A 19,276-nucleotide genomic window follows, 5' to 3' on the forward strand; every position below is an offset into this window, starting at 1 on the left:
TCCCATAGCAACTAGTGTTTTTATTCTGTAAATTACCACTGAGATTGCTTAGAACAAGAGAAATTAAAAAACGTTTAACACATGTAAAATGAATATAGCTCATGGGTCTCGATGTGATTAAAGGCATTGAATGCATATTTAGCGCTTTAATGGTCTGGATTTTTTTCAAAGTTGAACCACAATCTCGCGTGCATCAATATTGGAATTAAATCCACATTAATAACATACATTGAAAATTTAATAACATACATACAAATTTTGCAGATCTAATCAATGTTAAAATACCATTCCGCGGTTTGCTGGTTATTCAACATTGAGAAATAGCGGAAGGGGTTTTTTAAAAACACAATTTTAAGCTCAATTTGTACTAGTGCTTATCATAACAGAAAATTTGAAATTTTCGTTTAATTACCTGTCGTTGTTTAATCTGGGAATAGAGGGTAAACCGGTATTCCCACTTATACTGACTGGAATGATATTTGAGATCCGTTTTTAAAGAGATTTTATGGGGGAAGCATGATATATAGTCACACCCTATAATACGCTAAATTGTTTATACAGTTTATATATTTTCCTCCATCAAAGAAGGACACGTGTTATTTTGGAGGTAACTAACAGTTTGACTAAATACTTATCCCTATTATTGGAATGCTTTATATTCCTTGCCCTTCCATGACTTTTCCTAACTTTTATCTGGCCTTACGACGATAAAAAAATTTAAAAAACAGTGACTTTTTCGTCAAATACATACGAAAAATACTAGCTGACCTTTTTTTTTAAAGCGTGCGTATATTTTATTTAAGCAACCGTATTAGCAGAATTTTCAAAGAGCAACTTTTGTGTAAACAATACTAAACACAATAATAAGCCGTTATAACGCATAAGGAACCCTGGGGTGAGTACAGGGGACATGCATACCATTCTGCCACACGGCTGAATGGTATGTAGCAGTTTATTAACCGCTACAATTACCTTCGAAAGAAATTTTAGGGGAGAAAAAAAATTTGCAAAATTGAATTTTGCGGATGATAAAAATTATTTAAACAGGACTGCCTGACTGTTTTATAGACGCTCATATACTGTAATATGTATCGATAGTTCATGTACACTATCGTTGATTAGACGCTCAGAGAGACCAACATCTATTACCATTCGTGCATATCATTGTGGTTCGTCTATTAGACGATATTCCAGAGATAGTGTAGCTGTTGACTGCTACAGTTATATTATCAACTATAATTATATACATTTGTACACGAATAAAAAAAATATTCTCCACTATATACAACTTGTGTTGCAGCATGTCTCACTCCATCTGATTTGAATATCCCAATTCATCTAGTAGCCGCTTCTCCATTTCCAGGAAATCTAAATACTCCTAAAAAACAAGTGAGTCATTTTATGAACGTTTCGCTTTCTTATGTCTCATCTAGAAGTTGTACAGAGAAAGACCTTATTTTTGGGATAACTAACACATACACTTTCTTGTTGTGATGTTATCATTTTCCTTGTTATGTAAAAAAAATGTTTTACGGGTCTCCTATAGCAACAACAAGTTGCGCAACATTACTTCCCGCAAATATTACCTTCTCGCAAGAATTTCTACCACTCAGGTTAAAAGTACAAAGGCATTTGTCACTTCCGCTTTTTTTTACAAGCAACACAAAATTTTTGGCTGAAGCTAAATGTTGCTTAATTTTTTTTATTTCACAAGCTCAACTGTTTCATACTTGTTGCTTATTGACTGAAGGTCAAATTCACGTGTTTGTTTGCTCAGTTACGCTGGATTCGTCAATTGAAACAAAAATTCTGTTTTAATATGTTGTCGTTGTAAAAAAACCTACCCTAAATGCTCGATTAATCGCCCACTTTCGAACAACAGGCCACCCTTTTCTGTAATTTCCTTAAGCGCTTTAATTTTTTTATAAACGCCTGCCCGCTCGAATAAGCGCCATATTTATAAAGCCAAAAAATATTTTAGAAAATTTAGGAATTAGGAATAACAACTATTTACTTAAAAACAACCTTCTTTTTTAAATCATTTACATCTTTGCTACTATTTCATTGGCGGGGAGAAAATTTGACCATAAACATATACGCTCAAATACGTTATTTATACCTGATATATATCTTCTCTTTTTTATTTTACGACTATTATCATTTGTTAAAAAAATGAGTTTTTTTATAAGCGCCCTTGAATAATAATATTAAAAAGGAGTTCTGTGAGTTTAATGACCTTAGGGACAATTTTTTTTCTAAGTGGATTAATATAACAAACTGTTAACATACCAACTTCGCTTTCGCCTCCCATTCCTCATCCGATTGCGCCATTATCTAAACAATAAACAACAAAAAACAATAAACACGTTATGGATTTAGTGGTAAATGCTTTCGTGTACGAAAGAACCCCACCAAAACAGAGGAAAATGCATGACTGAAATTTCACAGAGAAACACAATACAATTACTATACATGAACAGAAAAATACTTAATTGAGCAAATATCGAAGTAAAGAGGACTTTGATATTGATAACACATATCTACAGAGTACCAATCTCGTCCCCAAGTGTTCTTGCCTTTTTGACATCGGCAAAGAAACCCCTAGTACAGGCTGGTGAGTTCTGTAATGCGATTGGTTTACATTCGACATAGATAATTTATTCACGCGTCATAATATATGCAAAGATTTACTATAAAAATGGCGGATTTTGTCAACCTCGTCCCCAGGGCATCTTGTATCTTTTCTGACCCTAGGACGGCGATACGAACATGTCCATGGAGGAGGCCTCGTCACGTGACCCTCCAATACACAGTATTTCTGTGTGTAATATTTGATGAGATTTGTCTCAATGTACCAAAGTTTTATATATAACCTTGCAGAGCTAAGCGAGATCGGCATTTTACGTCACAGATAGGTGCGGCGAGTTTGTTTTGATTCCTCTCATCGCAACACACAAACTTCTCGCATATTGCCCTTGATTTTGTGTAAATGTATAAATATACAATGTTATTTAGGCTGCTGTTTACTTGAAGAAATTCAAGAAATTAAGTTATGTGTATTTCACTGAATTGGTTGACTAGCAAGCACTGGGTTGCAAAACTTGTAGCTAGGGGAAACTTGGAAATTAGTAAATGATTTGCCCATCTGAACATTTCGTTGGTTCTCTAAAGTGCAAATATGGCTACATAATTTTTTAAATGTTCATGTCATTCTAGGTGCCTGACTGAAAGTAGCTAGGCAGAAATTTAACCTCATATTAAAATTTACATTTTTTATTCATTTTGGCTGAACTTTAGAATTCTCATTTACCGTGAGTTCATATCTGTGTCTGCATTACTGCTTTTATATGATGACAAAGATTTTGCTGTATTTAAACAATACTTAACTGAAACTGAATTCGTATATGGTGGACTCACTGCTTGCAGTTATATTGGGTGAAAAAGGCTTCAGAAAAGTATTTACTTCAGAAGTATTTTTTTTCTTTTACATTTGCGACCTTAACATTTCCAAAAAGCCACCCATTACTGATAAATTCTGCTTTTTCTTTTCTTAATGACATGTTTTTAAAACGCCTTGCAGCTTTTTTATTTTTTACTCAACAAGCTCACATTTAATTTGCACACACAGATATACAAAAACAAGGTTTTTTCTGTTTAAAACATAAATAATCCAAAAATTTTATCAAAAGCATTATGCTGGTTTGAAAATTGAAATCGACAAGTCTACGTGTTATCTGTTTTCTCGATTTAATGTATCACTGCCTTCAAAGAGATGGTTTTTCGGCAGATTTCCATTGTTGACATTTTAAATGAAAGAAAGGTTCTTTATAAATCTTGACTTTTAGCAATTTAGCTGGATGACAAAAAAAAAAACGCTAGCTTGCTTTGACATCAGGCAACAAACCCTGGGGACGAGGATGACTGAGTATGTAAAAACCCATGTGCTTGCATGCAACCTAAGTTTTTACAAATCACAAACCTACCGGTCCTTCTTCAGCCTCCGTGGCATTGGAATCTTTTGTTTTAACTACAGGTCTGTTGGTCTGTCGATTATCCACTTGCATCAATCGGTTTGCTTCTCTTTCCAGATAATGTTCAACGATGGAAAGCTAAACGTAAGAGAAAAAAACTTCAAAATCACGTGAAATTAATTTGCATAAATTTAAAATCTAAAGTCTACTCAAATTTTCTGGTTTTATTTGTTTTGACTCAAATTTAAATCGTTTCTTTACAGGTTAATTAAAATATTATTCATTCCATATTGAATTCTTACTGCGCTAAAATAAAACCTGGGAGTTAATTAGTACACCTCATTTTAGAATACGCAAATATAGCTAAGCTAAAGCGTAATCAGGGGAAAGATTAGGCAGGAGAACCCGCATAACTTTTCTTATCACCAGGAAATCGGAATAGTTAGAGTTGGAAAAATTACAACGGGTCTCAAACGATTTTTCTGCGGTCATAATACTGACCGCGCTTTTTGATTGGGTAATTCTATTGTTGTTTGCTCACGTAGTCAATATCGGAAAATCCTTTGTTTTTAGCGCGAATGGCTAAACGCACCTAAAAAAATATAATTCATTATTTTATTGTTCAATAGGGTAAGATGTGACCACGGCGACTTTGTGCTTATCGGTTGACTGTAATTCGGGATTTGCTATGAGGTGGATTCGAATTTTAGGGATTTGATCTGGCATATAATTGCATCTAAGCTTTCGTTTAAGAGAATCTTAATTTGATATCCAGGCTAGAGAAGTATATAAATCGTAAATATTAATAAGCATTTATAAATTATTGTGTATCTGCTTGATAGCTAATAGAAGTTGATGTATAGGAATTTAATACTTCTTTTCATACCTCATTCGTGGAAGCTGTTCTAAGATTCCACGGCACTTCCATAATATGAAGAGTACCAACTTCGTCACCAGCCGCCAAAAATTGTTGCTTGCCTGTAATATATACACACGTTTTTCTTATCAACAAAGTACTGGCCCCTAATCTCTATACCTGGGCTTCTTGCCTTTTGATATCGTCCGAAGAAGGAAAAAACGAAGGACTGTTCTCTGTAAAGTAAAAATCAAATGTAAAATCCTAACAGGCATATGATGTCACTCCGCGAACATTAACAGAACAGGTAAATGCCAGTTAAGGGGAGAAAGCCAGTAAAATAAGTGGTAAAAACCAAACATCTTAAAGTTATTTAAGGTTAGTGTAGGGATTGAAGGCATAAAATTCACGTGAGAATTTTATGTATTAAGGATATGTAAGAATTTTTTTTATTTCTCATGACAGCTTTTGCACCGACACAATACAAAGTAAAAAAAATAGACTTACTTGAAATTTGATGAGGAAAGACAGATACCACTGAGACTGGTGTGACACTTTGCGTAAGAAATGGTTCGTGACTTCTACAATTAAAAACAAATAATCCTTGCGTTCAAAATTAGTTAAGTTACCTGTGTCTTCAGACAAAAAAATGGCACTGACATTCTGAAAAATTTTTAATTTAATTTCTAGACCTTTGGCAACTGAGTTGCTTATAAAAACGGACACTGAATAATAGTTGGAGAGAGGATGAAACAAATGACCTTGTGGTTACAATTCATCCAATCTATACATCACCAAATTAAAAGGACAAGCAAATGATCAAACGACCAAATAAAATAAACAAGGGAAATATATGCCAGCTCGTACTTATCCAATAGATCCCACACGTCAACACTCCCATCTGATTTCCCAATAAAAAACACGCCAGGGCGTGACGGGCTCCAGTGACCAGATGTCAATTTGTGGGCGTGTGAATGAGATTGAAAAAGTGGACCAACCTGTAAAATAAAAGAAAATAGAAAAAGTGTATAATGATGCGGTTAAATTTAACTTAACCGCTTGTATATTTGAAATATTTTTAATTAATTTTCTTTTTTGAGAAAAAAAAAATAATTATTTAAAAAAACTAGACCTAAAAAAGGATTGTACAAAAAACAGTCTCTATTCACGAAAAACAATCATCTTTTTGTCAACATATACACTACCGTTACTCCGTGTTTCCATATTGAGAAGGTCCATCCACCAACGGTTAAAAAAATATCTCTGAGAAATGGAGATCGCTGTAACGTTGTAATGACGGTGTCGTGTGCATCTGTGCAAAATTCTGGACGAGAGGCTGAAAACATGAAACAAAATATGAAAAACACTCAGTTAAATTTGGCCTTAATTCAATTTTAAGTTTTATTTGCAACTTGAGCAAAACAAAAGAAATATCACGTGAATTTTTTTGCGATTTAAAGCTATAGATTCAAAGCACATAGAAATGAGTGTGATCAGAATTCAAACTTCAACTAAAGTAAAATGTACGTGGGGATATAATTCTTTCATTAAATTTCGTCCTCGTTAAATGATACTCACACACGATCTTTCCAGTGTCTATGTCTTTGGTAGGCTTCCAATCCAAATAAACCAACTCTCCGTCCTAACAACAAAACTAATCTATAAGTCATATATTAAAATCTCTCCTATATTACTTGCACAAAGTATGACGTTTTAAGTGACATTACCTTTCCGTATGGTCAAATTGATAAATTTTTATAAGGATTTTCAATTTTTCTTGAAAAGATGACAACGTTTTCATGAATAAAATAATATTTTTACAATAAAATTGAGAATATTTAAGGATATTTTAAAAGCCATGAGTGAAGAACAAATCATTGCCGTACCCATGTAGCATTTCTATGTATTTTGAAAATAAAAACATGCAAGAAATTGTAAAATGGGAATTTGAGAAGGCGTTCTCAAAGAAGCTACCGGCGGTTCTGGGCGCTTCTTGGATAACTTATAAACTTAAATTTTGTCTGCTTTTCCACCGCCTTAGATGACTATCGTCGTTGTTCAAGTAATTCCTTTTGGACCCCTTTTAACATTCCCTTAACTTAGACACACTACAACAGCGAATTGTATTTATATACAACCTACTTCTCTACAAGTTATGGTTACAAATTGGATATTCAAAGTTTATTCTGCATTTATCACTCTTAAATCGACGTTCAACGAGAAAGCATATGCAAACGCCGTACCAACTACAATTACATAACTCGTGATTTCATACCACGCGCCATATTTTCATAATAGGTAACCTACAAAACACACTACGACGGAGAGTCAACTTACCTCAGTGACAACATAAAACTTGGTGTCAACATCATCCAATTTTACTTCGTCTTTCCTTTTAAATGATATTCCAGACATCTGTAACTCTTCTTGAACAGGTGCAGATGGAACTTCTTCTTTGACGGCTACACAGTAAAACAGGCCAGAATACATAGAAAGAGTTACCGAGCGATCGTAGTCGATTTGGAAACAATGTCACAGTATAGAATAAAATGTGAAGACAAACGTTCTGAACTGAACAATGCAAAAAACTGAATTACGCATGCGCAGGACATTTCCATTCCTGTCTCTTGATGTGACATCGTTTTTACCGTGATAAGCAATTTCTTACGAAAAAAAAATTGGGAATTGAGTAAGTAACGCTGTATACTCATACCGGGCTGTTTCGTTGTGTTTTGAACTTCAGATATACTGAATTTCACAGGACTGTAATCACCTGAACCTTTCAATCGATGTACAGTCACCTGTTAGAAAATAACGTATGATAGGAGAACACTTAGATTAGAAAAAGACAAAAAAGAGGACAACTTTACCACAAATTAATAATATCGTTCAAATCAATAAATTGTATCGTATGTGATTTAATCGTGGAAATTATTGGGCTATGGTACGCACTTATGTAGAATGAACGAATGAATGAATAAATGAATGAATGAATGAATGAAAAAATAATTGAATATAAACAAACTTACTTTCAAAATAGGTTTCCATGCTAAGTCTAAATGTTGAAACGTCGATGGTCGATCATTAACTGTAGCGTCTGTGTTTTGTATAACAGTCGCGGATTTCGAAGAGTTTGTGTCCCAAAATAAGACAGAACTAAAAAATGAAACAAAAATAACTCGAGCTTTGTAGAAATGTTAATAAATAAATTTCCAAGATGACTCCCAGAAGATTTTATCACAATATATTAGCAGTATCAGCAATAGTACAATAGAATCTTTCTTTTGCATTGGCAAGGGGTTTGAAAACATGTTGATAGGATATCGGCGAGAAAAAGTGACCAGGGACTAAAATATTGTTCCAGATTGGGAGATTTTTAAAATAGAGTGTTTGAGATGAAGTCTACTGTCACATAATTTTCTCACTAGGTCTTATTTATACCACAATTAAAATTTGACGTACTCAGGATTCTATTTCAATGACTCTATTATTTTTTACTCCAATAGTTTCATAACATACTCATAGTCACTCTACAACAAGTCACAAGAGCACTTTCCACACCACGCCCTTCACAGGTAGTCTGAAAGTGGAGTGATATTCATCAGAGGAACACTGTGGGATTTTCACAGAAAAATTTCTTTCGATTTTCTCAATTTACGTTTGTAAGAGCATCAACACTTTCAATTCTTTGTAATCGTTTACTCGCCTGCAAAGAATGTTCGCTGACCCATGAAATTAAAAAAAAAACGCAAAGAAATTGCTCACTCACCCGTCAGAAGCACATGTTATTATTTGTGAGCAGTACGAAGATTTATTCTCAAAAACCACACCCAGTTTTCCAATCTAAAAAAGTGGAACATATAGTTATTTCAAAAGTTGTCAACATTGATTTATATGTTCATGAAATTGGAAGAAATCTTAGGGGAATTTTAAAAGAAGTCCTTTAAATAGTTAAATGGGAAGATTAGAGAAAATTTTCTAGAAATCAAGATGACAGGGAACATGTCTGAGAAGCTTAAAGGGGGCGAGAGAAATTTTGTTAGTCATCTTAAAATCTTGTGACCACCCGTTGATAACATTATTTTTTTTCCTTTAATGAACTGTTTTTTTTATGAGAACTAGAAATGCCTTTTAAGAAGCTCATAATGATTCATTAATGTAGTTCTCGACTTACACAAAAGTATTACGAACAGTTCCGCAGAAACCGACCCTAGCAAACAATTATGTTTTAAGAAATACATATTTTTAAGAAATATGTTTTATAAAGTTGTCGGTTTTGAAGGGGGAGGATTAGGACTTGCTTCACTCAACAATAAACTGTAAATAAGGTTTTCACCCTATCACTTCTAAAATGTTTAATGACCTACCTCCATATGATCAGGTATCCACTGGATATCTGTTACAGCCATACGATGGGAATACTCAATACTGGAAACTGCGCAGTACCGCATTATTGGTGAAATTTCTTTTGCTGCCGTGTGGAAAAAAGAGGGCTAAATATAAAATAATCAACCTTGAGATTATATAAGACAACTGGCGAACTAAAAAATGGGTATAGAAGCAAGTCGTTTGTTTACAGACTTCTCCTACACAGTTTCTAATACCCATATAGAGATCTTTTTGTTGTGGGCTGCTTTTTGTAATAATTTACTTTCACACAAACAAACAAACAAACAACCACAAAAGTAACGCACCAGCGAGCTTAGATTTTGATTAGTTTGACTTCCCTGTCCATGTGTTCGATGATTTTCCAAATGATCATTGTATTTGCTAATATCCCACAACACTACCTTCAAAGAATAAAAAGCTTTAATGACAAATCGTACAAGCTAGTACGGTACGTGTAAAAGTAGGATGGGCCCTATCGCTCACTTCTCTTCCAATTTAAAAGCACATCTTTTCTATGATTCAAACAGTTCTCTTCTGTATTTTAGTATTTTTATTAAGAAGAGAAGTGAGCTATAGGGCCATCGTAGTAAAAGCTATACATTACTATTAAGGAATATTCTGCTCAAAGTTTCGTATAATGCTATTAAATTAACCCTAATTATGGCTTTAATGTCCAGCATAAAATTCAGCAACATCTTTTTTTGAACATTTTTTTTTTGGCAACGATTATTTTGAAATTAAACTGGTTAACCATAGTTTATTTTAGTTATAGTACGAAAAGCAATACGTTTTTTATGTGATTCACCCCTTCTTCTATGGTGGAGCATTTGGTATCATTAGGTTAAAGGCGTAGACATGGCAAGGATAAGACTATGTTTTTCTCATTTGAAGGCTGGTCGAGAGTGCAAATGACATTGCTCAACTACATTCTCGATCAAAACAAAAAATAAAAACCGGAAAAAGCATCACCTAATCAACTTCTGTAAAGGAGTTAGCCAGATAGACATTTTTTAAATGTACTAGTCGCACCTTCTAATTATTACAGAAAAATTAACTGCAAGGCCCATTAAGACCTAAAAATTCATAAAAGGGACATGCTGACGTCAGGAATAATTAACATTTCTCAAGGCTTCAAATAAACTAGTCCTAAGTCACCTGTGAACACTGAAAGTTTAAAATGTACGAATCAAATACAGAATTAGCCCATATAATTAGAGTGTGCACGAATTTTGAGATTCACAGATAGTCACACAAAAAAGTATGTGAATGGTGAATATCTCTAAACGGTATGACAAATGACATTGGTCGTATAACATTGTTATTGCAAACTAAACACCATAGAAAATAATAATTTATTTCCCCTTTTTTTGAAATTTTACCAATCCAACGCAACATTGCTGTAGAATATTACCTGGCCATTGATGCAACCACCACATATAATGTTTGGATCGGAAGGATTGAATTTGAAACACATAATATCATCCGGTGCTTCAAGCAAAAGCTGAAACAAATAAAAATGTATAATTTTTAAATGCCATCTAATTTATGTCCGGAACTGTCTTATCTAAATTGTCCCCCAAAGTCTATAATCTGCCATTATTGGGCCTGAAAAAAAGAAATTCTCAAAAAACAGACTTTTGTTACATTCGACGGTCAATTGTTCTCCATCTTTGTGCAACAAAACAAAATAAACTAATAATCCAATTATGAGAAATGTCCTAAAAACCATATCCACCATGTTTGGGCCGATGATTCTTTTCTCAAAAAGCTGGCTTTGTCAGCATTCAAGGGTCTATTGTTCCCTGTCATTTTGCAAAAATTATAAAAAACTAATGTTTCAATTTTGACAATGTCCTAAAAATCATATTTAAGGATCGTTTTTGCTGATTTATGCTGTCTTGTTTAAGCCAATAAGATTTTTTCTCAGAAAACTGACTTTGTCACAATCCGAAAAAACTAATGAACAAATTCTGAGAGAAGCTGGTAATAGACGGACAGACATCACCTGTACTGAGTAGGTTTAACAAACAAGAAAAATGACTTACTAAAGGATGTATCGGGTCTGCAAAACTCCATATTAAAATCAATGAAGGCGTCATTAAATTGAGAGACATTCGGTCGATTCTTTCATAGAAAGTCATATGTTCAATGCATGACACAGCAATTAAACCTACAACAAACCAGTTATATTTACACACTCTTTTAATTTGTCTGATATTTTTTTTATATTTAGCCCATATTATGATAATACATCATACGTTCAGGTCAGCAAGATGGTTACATTATTAAAAGGATTCATCCCAGATTTCACCTATTTGAAAGAATGTGCCTGACATTATATAGGTACTTTATCTACTAATCGAGAAAGTTCTTTTTGAAAAAATATTAACGTTTAAAATAGGTCCGGCTCTATAAATATTTAGAAAATCTCTTTTAAAGTTAACAATCACAAAACATAATTCTAAACAACCAGAAACGAATGGATTTTAATGCTAGCAAGCCAATTAAATACTTTTTCTCTTGAAAATTTTTATTTTTACATACCTTTTATTCTTGGATGCCACTGGATATCTGAAATAGTTTTGTTTTTGCTAAATTGCAAATCGGTAAAAGATTGATATTCCTAAAAATAGGTATGAATGAATGAATATTTGAAAGAGATTTAAAGAGAAAGAAATAGATACGATCACTAAGGACTAATAAAAAGGAACACACGTATAAACACAGTGCCTATGTTCCGGGGACAAATATAAATAAGAGGCAGGACACAGTTTCTAGATTGGTATGAATTTATCCAAATTTTTATTATTATTACTTCAAAATATTTATACAGGATATAGCCACTTCAGTGTTGGAAACACTGTTGTCAATGTGGGTCCTATGTTTGAAATTATATGTTAGGTATACACTGACATTGCCTACCCAATTTTCCCTCACATGGCATGGGTTAACCCGTAGCTGTGGTAAAGACACTTGTTAAGTATGCTGGTGATGTGGACCGAAACAGACCTTGTGATTACAAAGTGAACGCCATAACCACAGAGCCACGCTCCACTAACACACACAGATGACGCTTTTCTTACTCCCTTTTCTGGGCTGCTTCAATGTTATAATAACAACAATCATAATGCTACATACTTTCAGATGGTTATCTGACTTCGAACCAAACATACTATCCTCTTCGCCAAGGTTAAAGTAATCGTTAACAAACAGATCAAATGTATCATTTTGTTGCAATGCCAATTCAAATCTGTAAAAGACAAAGACATGGATTCTTGACAGTTGTACCAAGAATGTTAATTCCTTTTAAGGTTTGCAGCTGTCACCAAATATGCAACAGAATTCGTATGATATTTGAAAAATATATAAGTTGCATATACCGTGGGATAACTTCTGATATGAAGTTGATTATATCATCAGATTTCATAATGCTGTCATTTATCTCTTCATCATTACTTCTCGACACATACTGAACATTGGCATTACGAGGACAGGGCCTAAAGAAAAATGTATACCCACAAAATATATAGTATATAAAATAAAATGAAATAGTATTGAAGTACAAAATTATTTTTTTACTAAAGCCGTATAACTCTTTCAGACTATACCATTTTATAAAAAATCCAATGTGCAATATCTTAACAAATTTTAGTTTGCACAGTTAATCTTCAGGCCTTTGTGAATTGATGGGCACGTTTGTTAGGTCGTCGTCGTTGTCTGCATGCTGGATAATGGTTTTAAATCATGCTAGAGGAAGGGCAACTTATTTTTTGGGACTGTCACATGCACATTGGGTGAACGCTTGTCATTGTGCATGCAATTCACAAAGGCCTGTAGTTAGTTGTATTGTATGTGACATAAAATATGAATGAGTGAATTTACCATTCAGTTTGTGAATGTGATGTTGCAACAGCAGAGACATGCTAAAATAGAAAAGAGAATTTATCCCTGTAATTGTTTGAACAGTTTGAGAAAAAATTCTTATTAAGTACTCAACAACTTTACCTAATCCCAACCTACTTCTTCTATCCACTGATCCTCTGAAAACTTTTAAAAACTTAATTGCTTAATTTAGTTTTATTACATTTATTAAAATAGTTTTGCACTATTTGGCTTATATCTTTTAAAACTTTTATTGTTTACATAATGAAAGAATTATGTATTAAGATGTTAAAACCCAATGTTAATTTGCTAATTTTTTGAAAGAAACAATCTTTTCAAATAATTTATATTTTAACTATTAGTATTCTCAATATTTTTTTACCATTTTTTGCACTATTTGTTATATTACACAAAAACTTCCACTGATGGGAGTAACACATTAATAATAATCAGCATTTTCGAAGTTCTTTTGTACTTTTGCCACTAGCTTATTATTTTCAATGGATCATCAATAGTGTCCAAAAAAAAAAAATTATTATCTTTTCGTACTTTCCAAACTGAAATTAACAAGCTGGTTGCATTTTCTGTTTAAAACATGTTTTCAGAATCTAACTGTTTTGATCCTTAAAACATGTCTTTGTGGCTTAAGGCAGAATGGTTTTAGCCATTAAACTAAAAAAAACCATTCACATGGAAAGTAAAATGTTTTAGTACTGAATCCTAAAACATTTTGATCATTCATGTAAATCCAGCTATATAAATGTCAAAAATTAATTTAAATTGTGTTTGTTGTTATATGTTACAAAAATAGACTGTATTTTAACCGATAATGACCATTTTTATTTTAAAAATAATACCACTTATTTTTTTAGTCATTGTCATTGAACAATATAAAGATTATCATGTGATAAAAAACCAATTTTATTCTAGGTCGCATTAAGACAGCTACAGCTGTCATTGACATCTTTGGTTAATTATCTCCTTAACTTAAAAATAGCCAAAGATGATTTGATCGTTTTACCTGACTGTATCTGTTTTAAAAATTTCGAAAAATTTCCTACTACAAATAATCCAAAGATTTGAAATTATTTGTTTCCATGTTAACAGAAGAAAAAATCCCCAATTTTAATACCTTTTTTAATTCAGGATTTACAAAACAAGTTCAAATTACATGTGCATAATTATTTAAATAGCTTTGCAAACAAGTTAGTACAGCTACATACAAAGTCCTATTAAAATAAGCAGTAAACCAAATTCTCATACCAACTCGTTTTCTGTGTCATTCAGATAATGTATTTACATAAAATAGCAAAACTAACATGTAAAATAGCAAACCTGGATTGCTTTATCTAATTCTTTTGCTTCTACTGATAGCGACTCATCTTCATATGATATGCAATCAACGAAAACATCCTTTAGGTTTTCTTCTTCACGATCATTGAGTACGATTGGACCGCCGAACATTTCCCGTGGCTTGCATATTGTAAACTTTAACTGCAATACAAAATAATTTAGTTATCAAATTAAAACAACATGTTTTGAAATATATAACCTTTAATTTTTGCATAGTGAATGTCACAACATGTTCTTATTGCATGCAACATGGCTACATAAATTATTTCTGTTTGAGTAACGTACAGGTGTTTGTTTTTCAAAGTTTTCAAAGGACTTCAGTTAAGAAGTGATGGCGATAATGAGTGTAGTGGTGTGTAACTTATTTTTGCATAAAATAAATCTTCTATGTATTGAATGTTTAATTATCTTTGATGTTAAAATGCATTATGACTTAATACTGTTACTACTTAATGCATTTACAAAGTCATGAGCAATTAAACATTGTTATTGTTGTTGTGGACTTCTTTTTAAATGTTTTATTAAATGAAATTACTAACAAACAAGTCTGTGATAAGCACAATAAATTTCGAAACGTTTTTAGTAGTTACTTCACCAGGTTTAGACAACTAGTTTTTATTTATTAATTTGGAGGAAAAACTATATGGATCTCAATCTTTTTTTCTTTACTTCACATTATACTTGTATTTCCATCATGATACCTTTTCTCGAGTGTCAATCACTGATTCATCCATAACATCTTGTTCACTTCCCAATGATACCCATGGCTGTGGTGTACGCAAACCATATCTTATTTCAACAGCTACATCTTCATATAGCAATTCTTCATCTGGCTCAGGTTGGGGTGGCTAATAATAAAAATAAAAAAAATTAATTTCACACTAAATAGTCAATTTAGTAATAACAGTCATTTATATTTAGAGACAAAGCCTTAAAGATAACTTAAAGATTTATAAAATAAATAAAACAATAAATAAAAACATAATGTGAGATAGAACTTATACATTCAATAGAAGGTTCTTTTGTTCCTCATCTGTCACCAGATAAAAATTTTGTCCATACAAAAATAAAGGATCATACACAACCAACAACTCATCTGAGGAATATTTCTAAAAAAAAGAGAAAACAATTTATATAAAACGTCTACTGATTAAATTAATAAAGAATTGCAAAGCACAATTTGTGATCTATTATAAATTTGTAGTATGAAATTGTTGCAAACACACAAAATTACGATCACTGGTTTTACAGTGCTAGGAGTATGGCTAAATAACGTTTAAAAAACAACAGAACTGATCATGTTTGTAAAACAACTCTACCATATATAAACACCTCCGCAATAGACTATATTTCTTGATGCTTACCTCAACAATCTTTTTAGCTGGATGAAAATCAGAAATAGCTGCACGATCCCGGAAGTCCTGGAATATTTGTTCCTTTGTGATGATTTTGAAAGGGAATTCTTCTGTAACTTGTTCATCCACTTTGCATTCAAAAATCTCTTGTGTTTTACTTGTGAAAAATAAGGGCAGTATGTGGTCTGGAACATTGACTTCCTCTCCATCTTCAGCATCCATTTTTCGTGTTTACACTGCTTATACTTATTACAACAGTGGGAACCAGGCTTAAGCTGAACTGTGTTCTAGGAATACTATTGTTCTAAAATATATATACTTAAAAAGAAACCAAGAAAAACTGTTTACTTTAATACAGAAACTTAACAAGTCAACTAAACACGTCATATTACATGAAGACAACACACATTCTATATTTTAATGATTCATTTATGTTTTCTGTGACTGGTTGGATGTTTAGCATAGGGTATTTAAATACCATGCCTTTAAAGCTGTCCTGAAAGTAACTTTGATTCCCGTCATCCTGATTTAACTGAAATTCTCTCGATTTTAAAATATCAAAGCATTTCAGATATGAATCTCAAATTTACATAACCAATGACAAAAAATCACCTTTTGATTATGACAATGAAATGTTGTATACATGTGCAACACTAGTACCTGATCTTATGACTTTGACCATGACCATAATTTTCGAAACAAATTGAACAATTTAACTTGAAACTCACTTGCATTGTGTGGGTAACATCTGCAATCTAGTAACCTTTTCCATTTGTGTTGAAAACAAAATAAGATTGCACCTTGGTGAAATTCTATTTTATGAATGTGATATTGTATACTCAGCAGATTGGCATTTTTTGCTTTTTATCTTTGCTCTTTTGGTCAAATATTTAAGCATTGAAAATTACCATGGTGGTGAACAAACAGTTCACCACATGTTAATTGCGGTTGCTGAAGTAAGTACTTATACCTTGTTGAGAGGCTTGGCTTTGATTGCGTTTAGTATTCAAGTGTCAACAAAAATGGCTACTAGCATAATTGAAGGATATACTTTAAAAGCCCAATGTTCTTCCAAGTCTAGAATGGTAGACTAATGTAAAGGGTGGTCACAGGGCATGAGTTTTCACCAGATAGGCCATAGCAGGTAGTAGGCATTTCCATGAAATTTGTTGAGGTGTTGGCGATTCCACAAGATTCGCTAAGATGTAGGCAATTTCCAAGCAAGTTGCTGGGATGTAGGCAATTTCCAAGCGAGTTGCTGAGATGTAGGCATTTCCACGAGATTTGCTGAGATGTAGACATTTCCACAAGATTTGCTGAGTTTACACGTTTCCACAAGATTTGCTGAGACGGTTGCGTTTCCATGAGATAATTTAGTTTGCTCCCAACTGGTACCAAACCTGATTCAACTCAATCAAAGAGCTATTTGTGTTTTTTTGTTGTTTAGGATATATACTTAGGAATACTTAAATTATTTGATTAAATGGTATAATTCAAGAGTGCAAGAACATTATAACATTTAAAAACCACATGAGGGCTTGATACGTTTGTATAATATCACTGAAATATACCTTATAATATCAATATAATTTCGAAAAATATGTTTAAATTATGGTTATAATTTCTTATATTACAGGCCATTTCTTGAATAAAACTATGCCAGAGCTACAAAAAGCCAGCTAAAAAAATTACGAGTGCTTTGGTGTGAGAAAAATCGCACTCGTAAGCAAAATTTACAAGTGCGATGTGAATATTAGCAAGTGTGATTCACACTTACATATTTTTTGTTAATCACAACGTTATATGTTATTTAAGCTGTATAGAAATGAATTTTGTAAACCGTATTAACCACAAGTGCAAGGTTGCAACAACGTTGAACACAAACCCTTGACCTAAATCTGTTGTAGTTACGCAACTGCAAGTTTTTCCAACATCAAAGCACTGGGTTAGGGTTAGGGTTTTAGTGTTAGGGTTAGCTGCCATAAATCCCTGCAGCCACAAAGCCCTGCAGCAACAGAACCATGCAGCCATGTATATCCCCAGCAGCCACGCAGCAGCTGGATGTAGCAACGAAACCATGCAGCCACTCAATAATTATTAACGGAAAAAGACCATGTCGATTTTAAAGTTGATTCCCTATAGCTAGCTGTTTACCTAGAAACTTAAATCAGAACAGAGTGTGGAGAAGAGACAAGAAAAGATAATAACAAAAAGATCAGGAAAGTATTCCAATTACTTTCGATTAGGAAAGGCGAGACAAAAACAGAGGCATGTGTTGCTAACGTCCAGAAAGCCGTTTGCCGATTTTCGCCAGACCGCCGACCCCCCTCCCCCATAGCTTCTTTTTCGCTTGCCTGGCGGTTACAAGCAACACATAAAACCCAGGAATGAGATTACGACAATCCCCTTCCTTCCCTACTTTTATATGCCTTTCGAGTTTTAAAACTTCGTACTGGTACTTAATAGTACTATGGCACATGATGCACTTTATTAGCGCGAAACACAGACGCGGCATCGCAAATTTTTAAAACTGGGATAGGGTCGTCAAACAAAGCTTATTCACCACCAGTTTGCATTTTGTAATGCCAATTTTGTAACTACATCACGTATACAGTGGGCAACTCAGTGCAGACAAAATTGCCTGCTTTGCCGGGATGCTCACTTTATAGAGACTTGGCTATGAGAGTTTAACCTAAAATAAACTCGTTCCGAGCATCACTGTCTGTCTTAACGGGATGTTCGCTTTAAGGGGGGATTTTCACGAAGCGAATTAAGCGGCGAATTCGACAACGAATTGTATCTGAGCATGCGCAGTTTTGTTTGTTTTGATTTTGCATAGAACTGCGCATGCTCAGATACAATTCGCAGTCGAATTCGCCGCTCAATTCGGTTCGTGAAAATCCCCTTAAAGGGTGTTCATATGAACGGAGTTACACTGTGTTACAAAACGTTTTTCAAAAGCGAAACAAAACTAAGGGATCCATTTACACCAGGCATCGATCGTTTGTGGAGATTCGTTATTTCTGAAAAAAAGTTGTATTGGGTTGCCCATTGCAATCAGTAAATTACTTTATTATTATTATTTCGAAATATTTATACAGGATATAACCACTTCAGTGTTGGAAACACTGTTATCAACGTGGTTCCTGTGTTCTGAATATATACATTAGGTATACACCGGCATTGCCTACCCAATTTCCCTCACTTGGCATGGGTTGACCCGTAGCTGTGGTGAAGACACTTGCTAAACATGCCAGCGCAGTGGACCGAATTATGGACCTTGTGATTGATTTTTCTATTGAATCAACCAAACTTATCGAGACAACTACAAAATAGAGAAAAATGAGCCATAATAATTCCCGAGAAGGGTAGCAAAACTATCCAAAGAATTATAATCGTCCTTGTTCCTGTATTAAGCATCCGACATTATTCGTGATACGATGTTTCACAGAGAAAAAATAACATCCATA

The 19,276-nt window shown here is 33.4% G+C and overlaps 1 protein-coding gene across 1 annotated transcript; it reads right to left on the bottom strand.

The window, feature by feature from the left end:
• Nucleotides 1-1,188: 1,188 nt before the first annotated feature.
• LOC130630360 (dynein axonemal intermediate chain 3-like) lies at nt 1,189-16,136 on the bottom strand. The gene is made up of 24 exons (XM_057443834.1): nt 15,816-16,136; nt 15,456-15,560; nt 15,153-15,299; nt 14,434-14,592; nt 13,099-13,139; nt 12,597-12,713; nt 12,355-12,466; nt 11,761-11,839; nt 11,262-11,386; nt 10,628-10,717; nt 9,522-9,617; nt 9,195-9,320; nt 8,597-8,670; nt 7,857-7,983; nt 7,541-7,628; nt 7,165-7,289; nt 6,406-6,469; nt 6,033-6,163; nt 5,695-5,825; nt 5,335-5,408; nt 4,858-4,949; nt 3,984-4,109; nt 2,290-2,334; nt 1,189-1,378 (listed from the first exon to the last, which is right to left on the bottom strand). The coding sequence occupies exons 1-24, from the start codon at nt 16,026-16,028 to the stop codon at nt 1,307-1,309; spliced, it is 2,559 nt and encodes an 852-aa protein (XP_057299817.1). The 5' UTR covers nt 16,029-16,136; the 3' UTR covers nt 1,189-1,306.
• Nucleotides 16,137-19,276: the final 3,140 nt, after the last annotated feature.

Source organism: Hydractinia symbiolongicarpus, chromosome 2, assembly GCF_029227915.1.
Source record: "Hydractinia symbiolongicarpus strain clone_291-10 chromosome 2, HSymV2.1, whole genome shotgun sequence".
Lineage (NCBI taxonomy): Eukaryota > Metazoa > Cnidaria > Hydrozoa > Anthoathecata > Hydractiniidae > Hydractinia > Hydractinia symbiolongicarpus.

What these genes read in the sequence shown, in the direction of transcription:
- LOC130630360 (XM_057443834.1), bottom strand. Translation starts at nt 16,028, where the DNA reads ATGGATGCTGAAGATGGAGAGGAAGTCAATGTTCCAGACCACATACTG. An exon ending in TCACATTCACAAACTGAATG is followed by an intron (nt 12,714 to 13,098) that starts GTAAATTCACTC and finishes ATTTTTCTTTAG; the next exon opens with GCCCTGTCCTCGTAATGCCA. An exon ending in ATCAAAATCTAAGCTCGCTG is followed by an intron (nt 9,321 to 9,521) that starts GTGCGTTACTTT and finishes TTTTATATTTAG; the next exon opens with CCCTCTTTTTTCCACACGGC.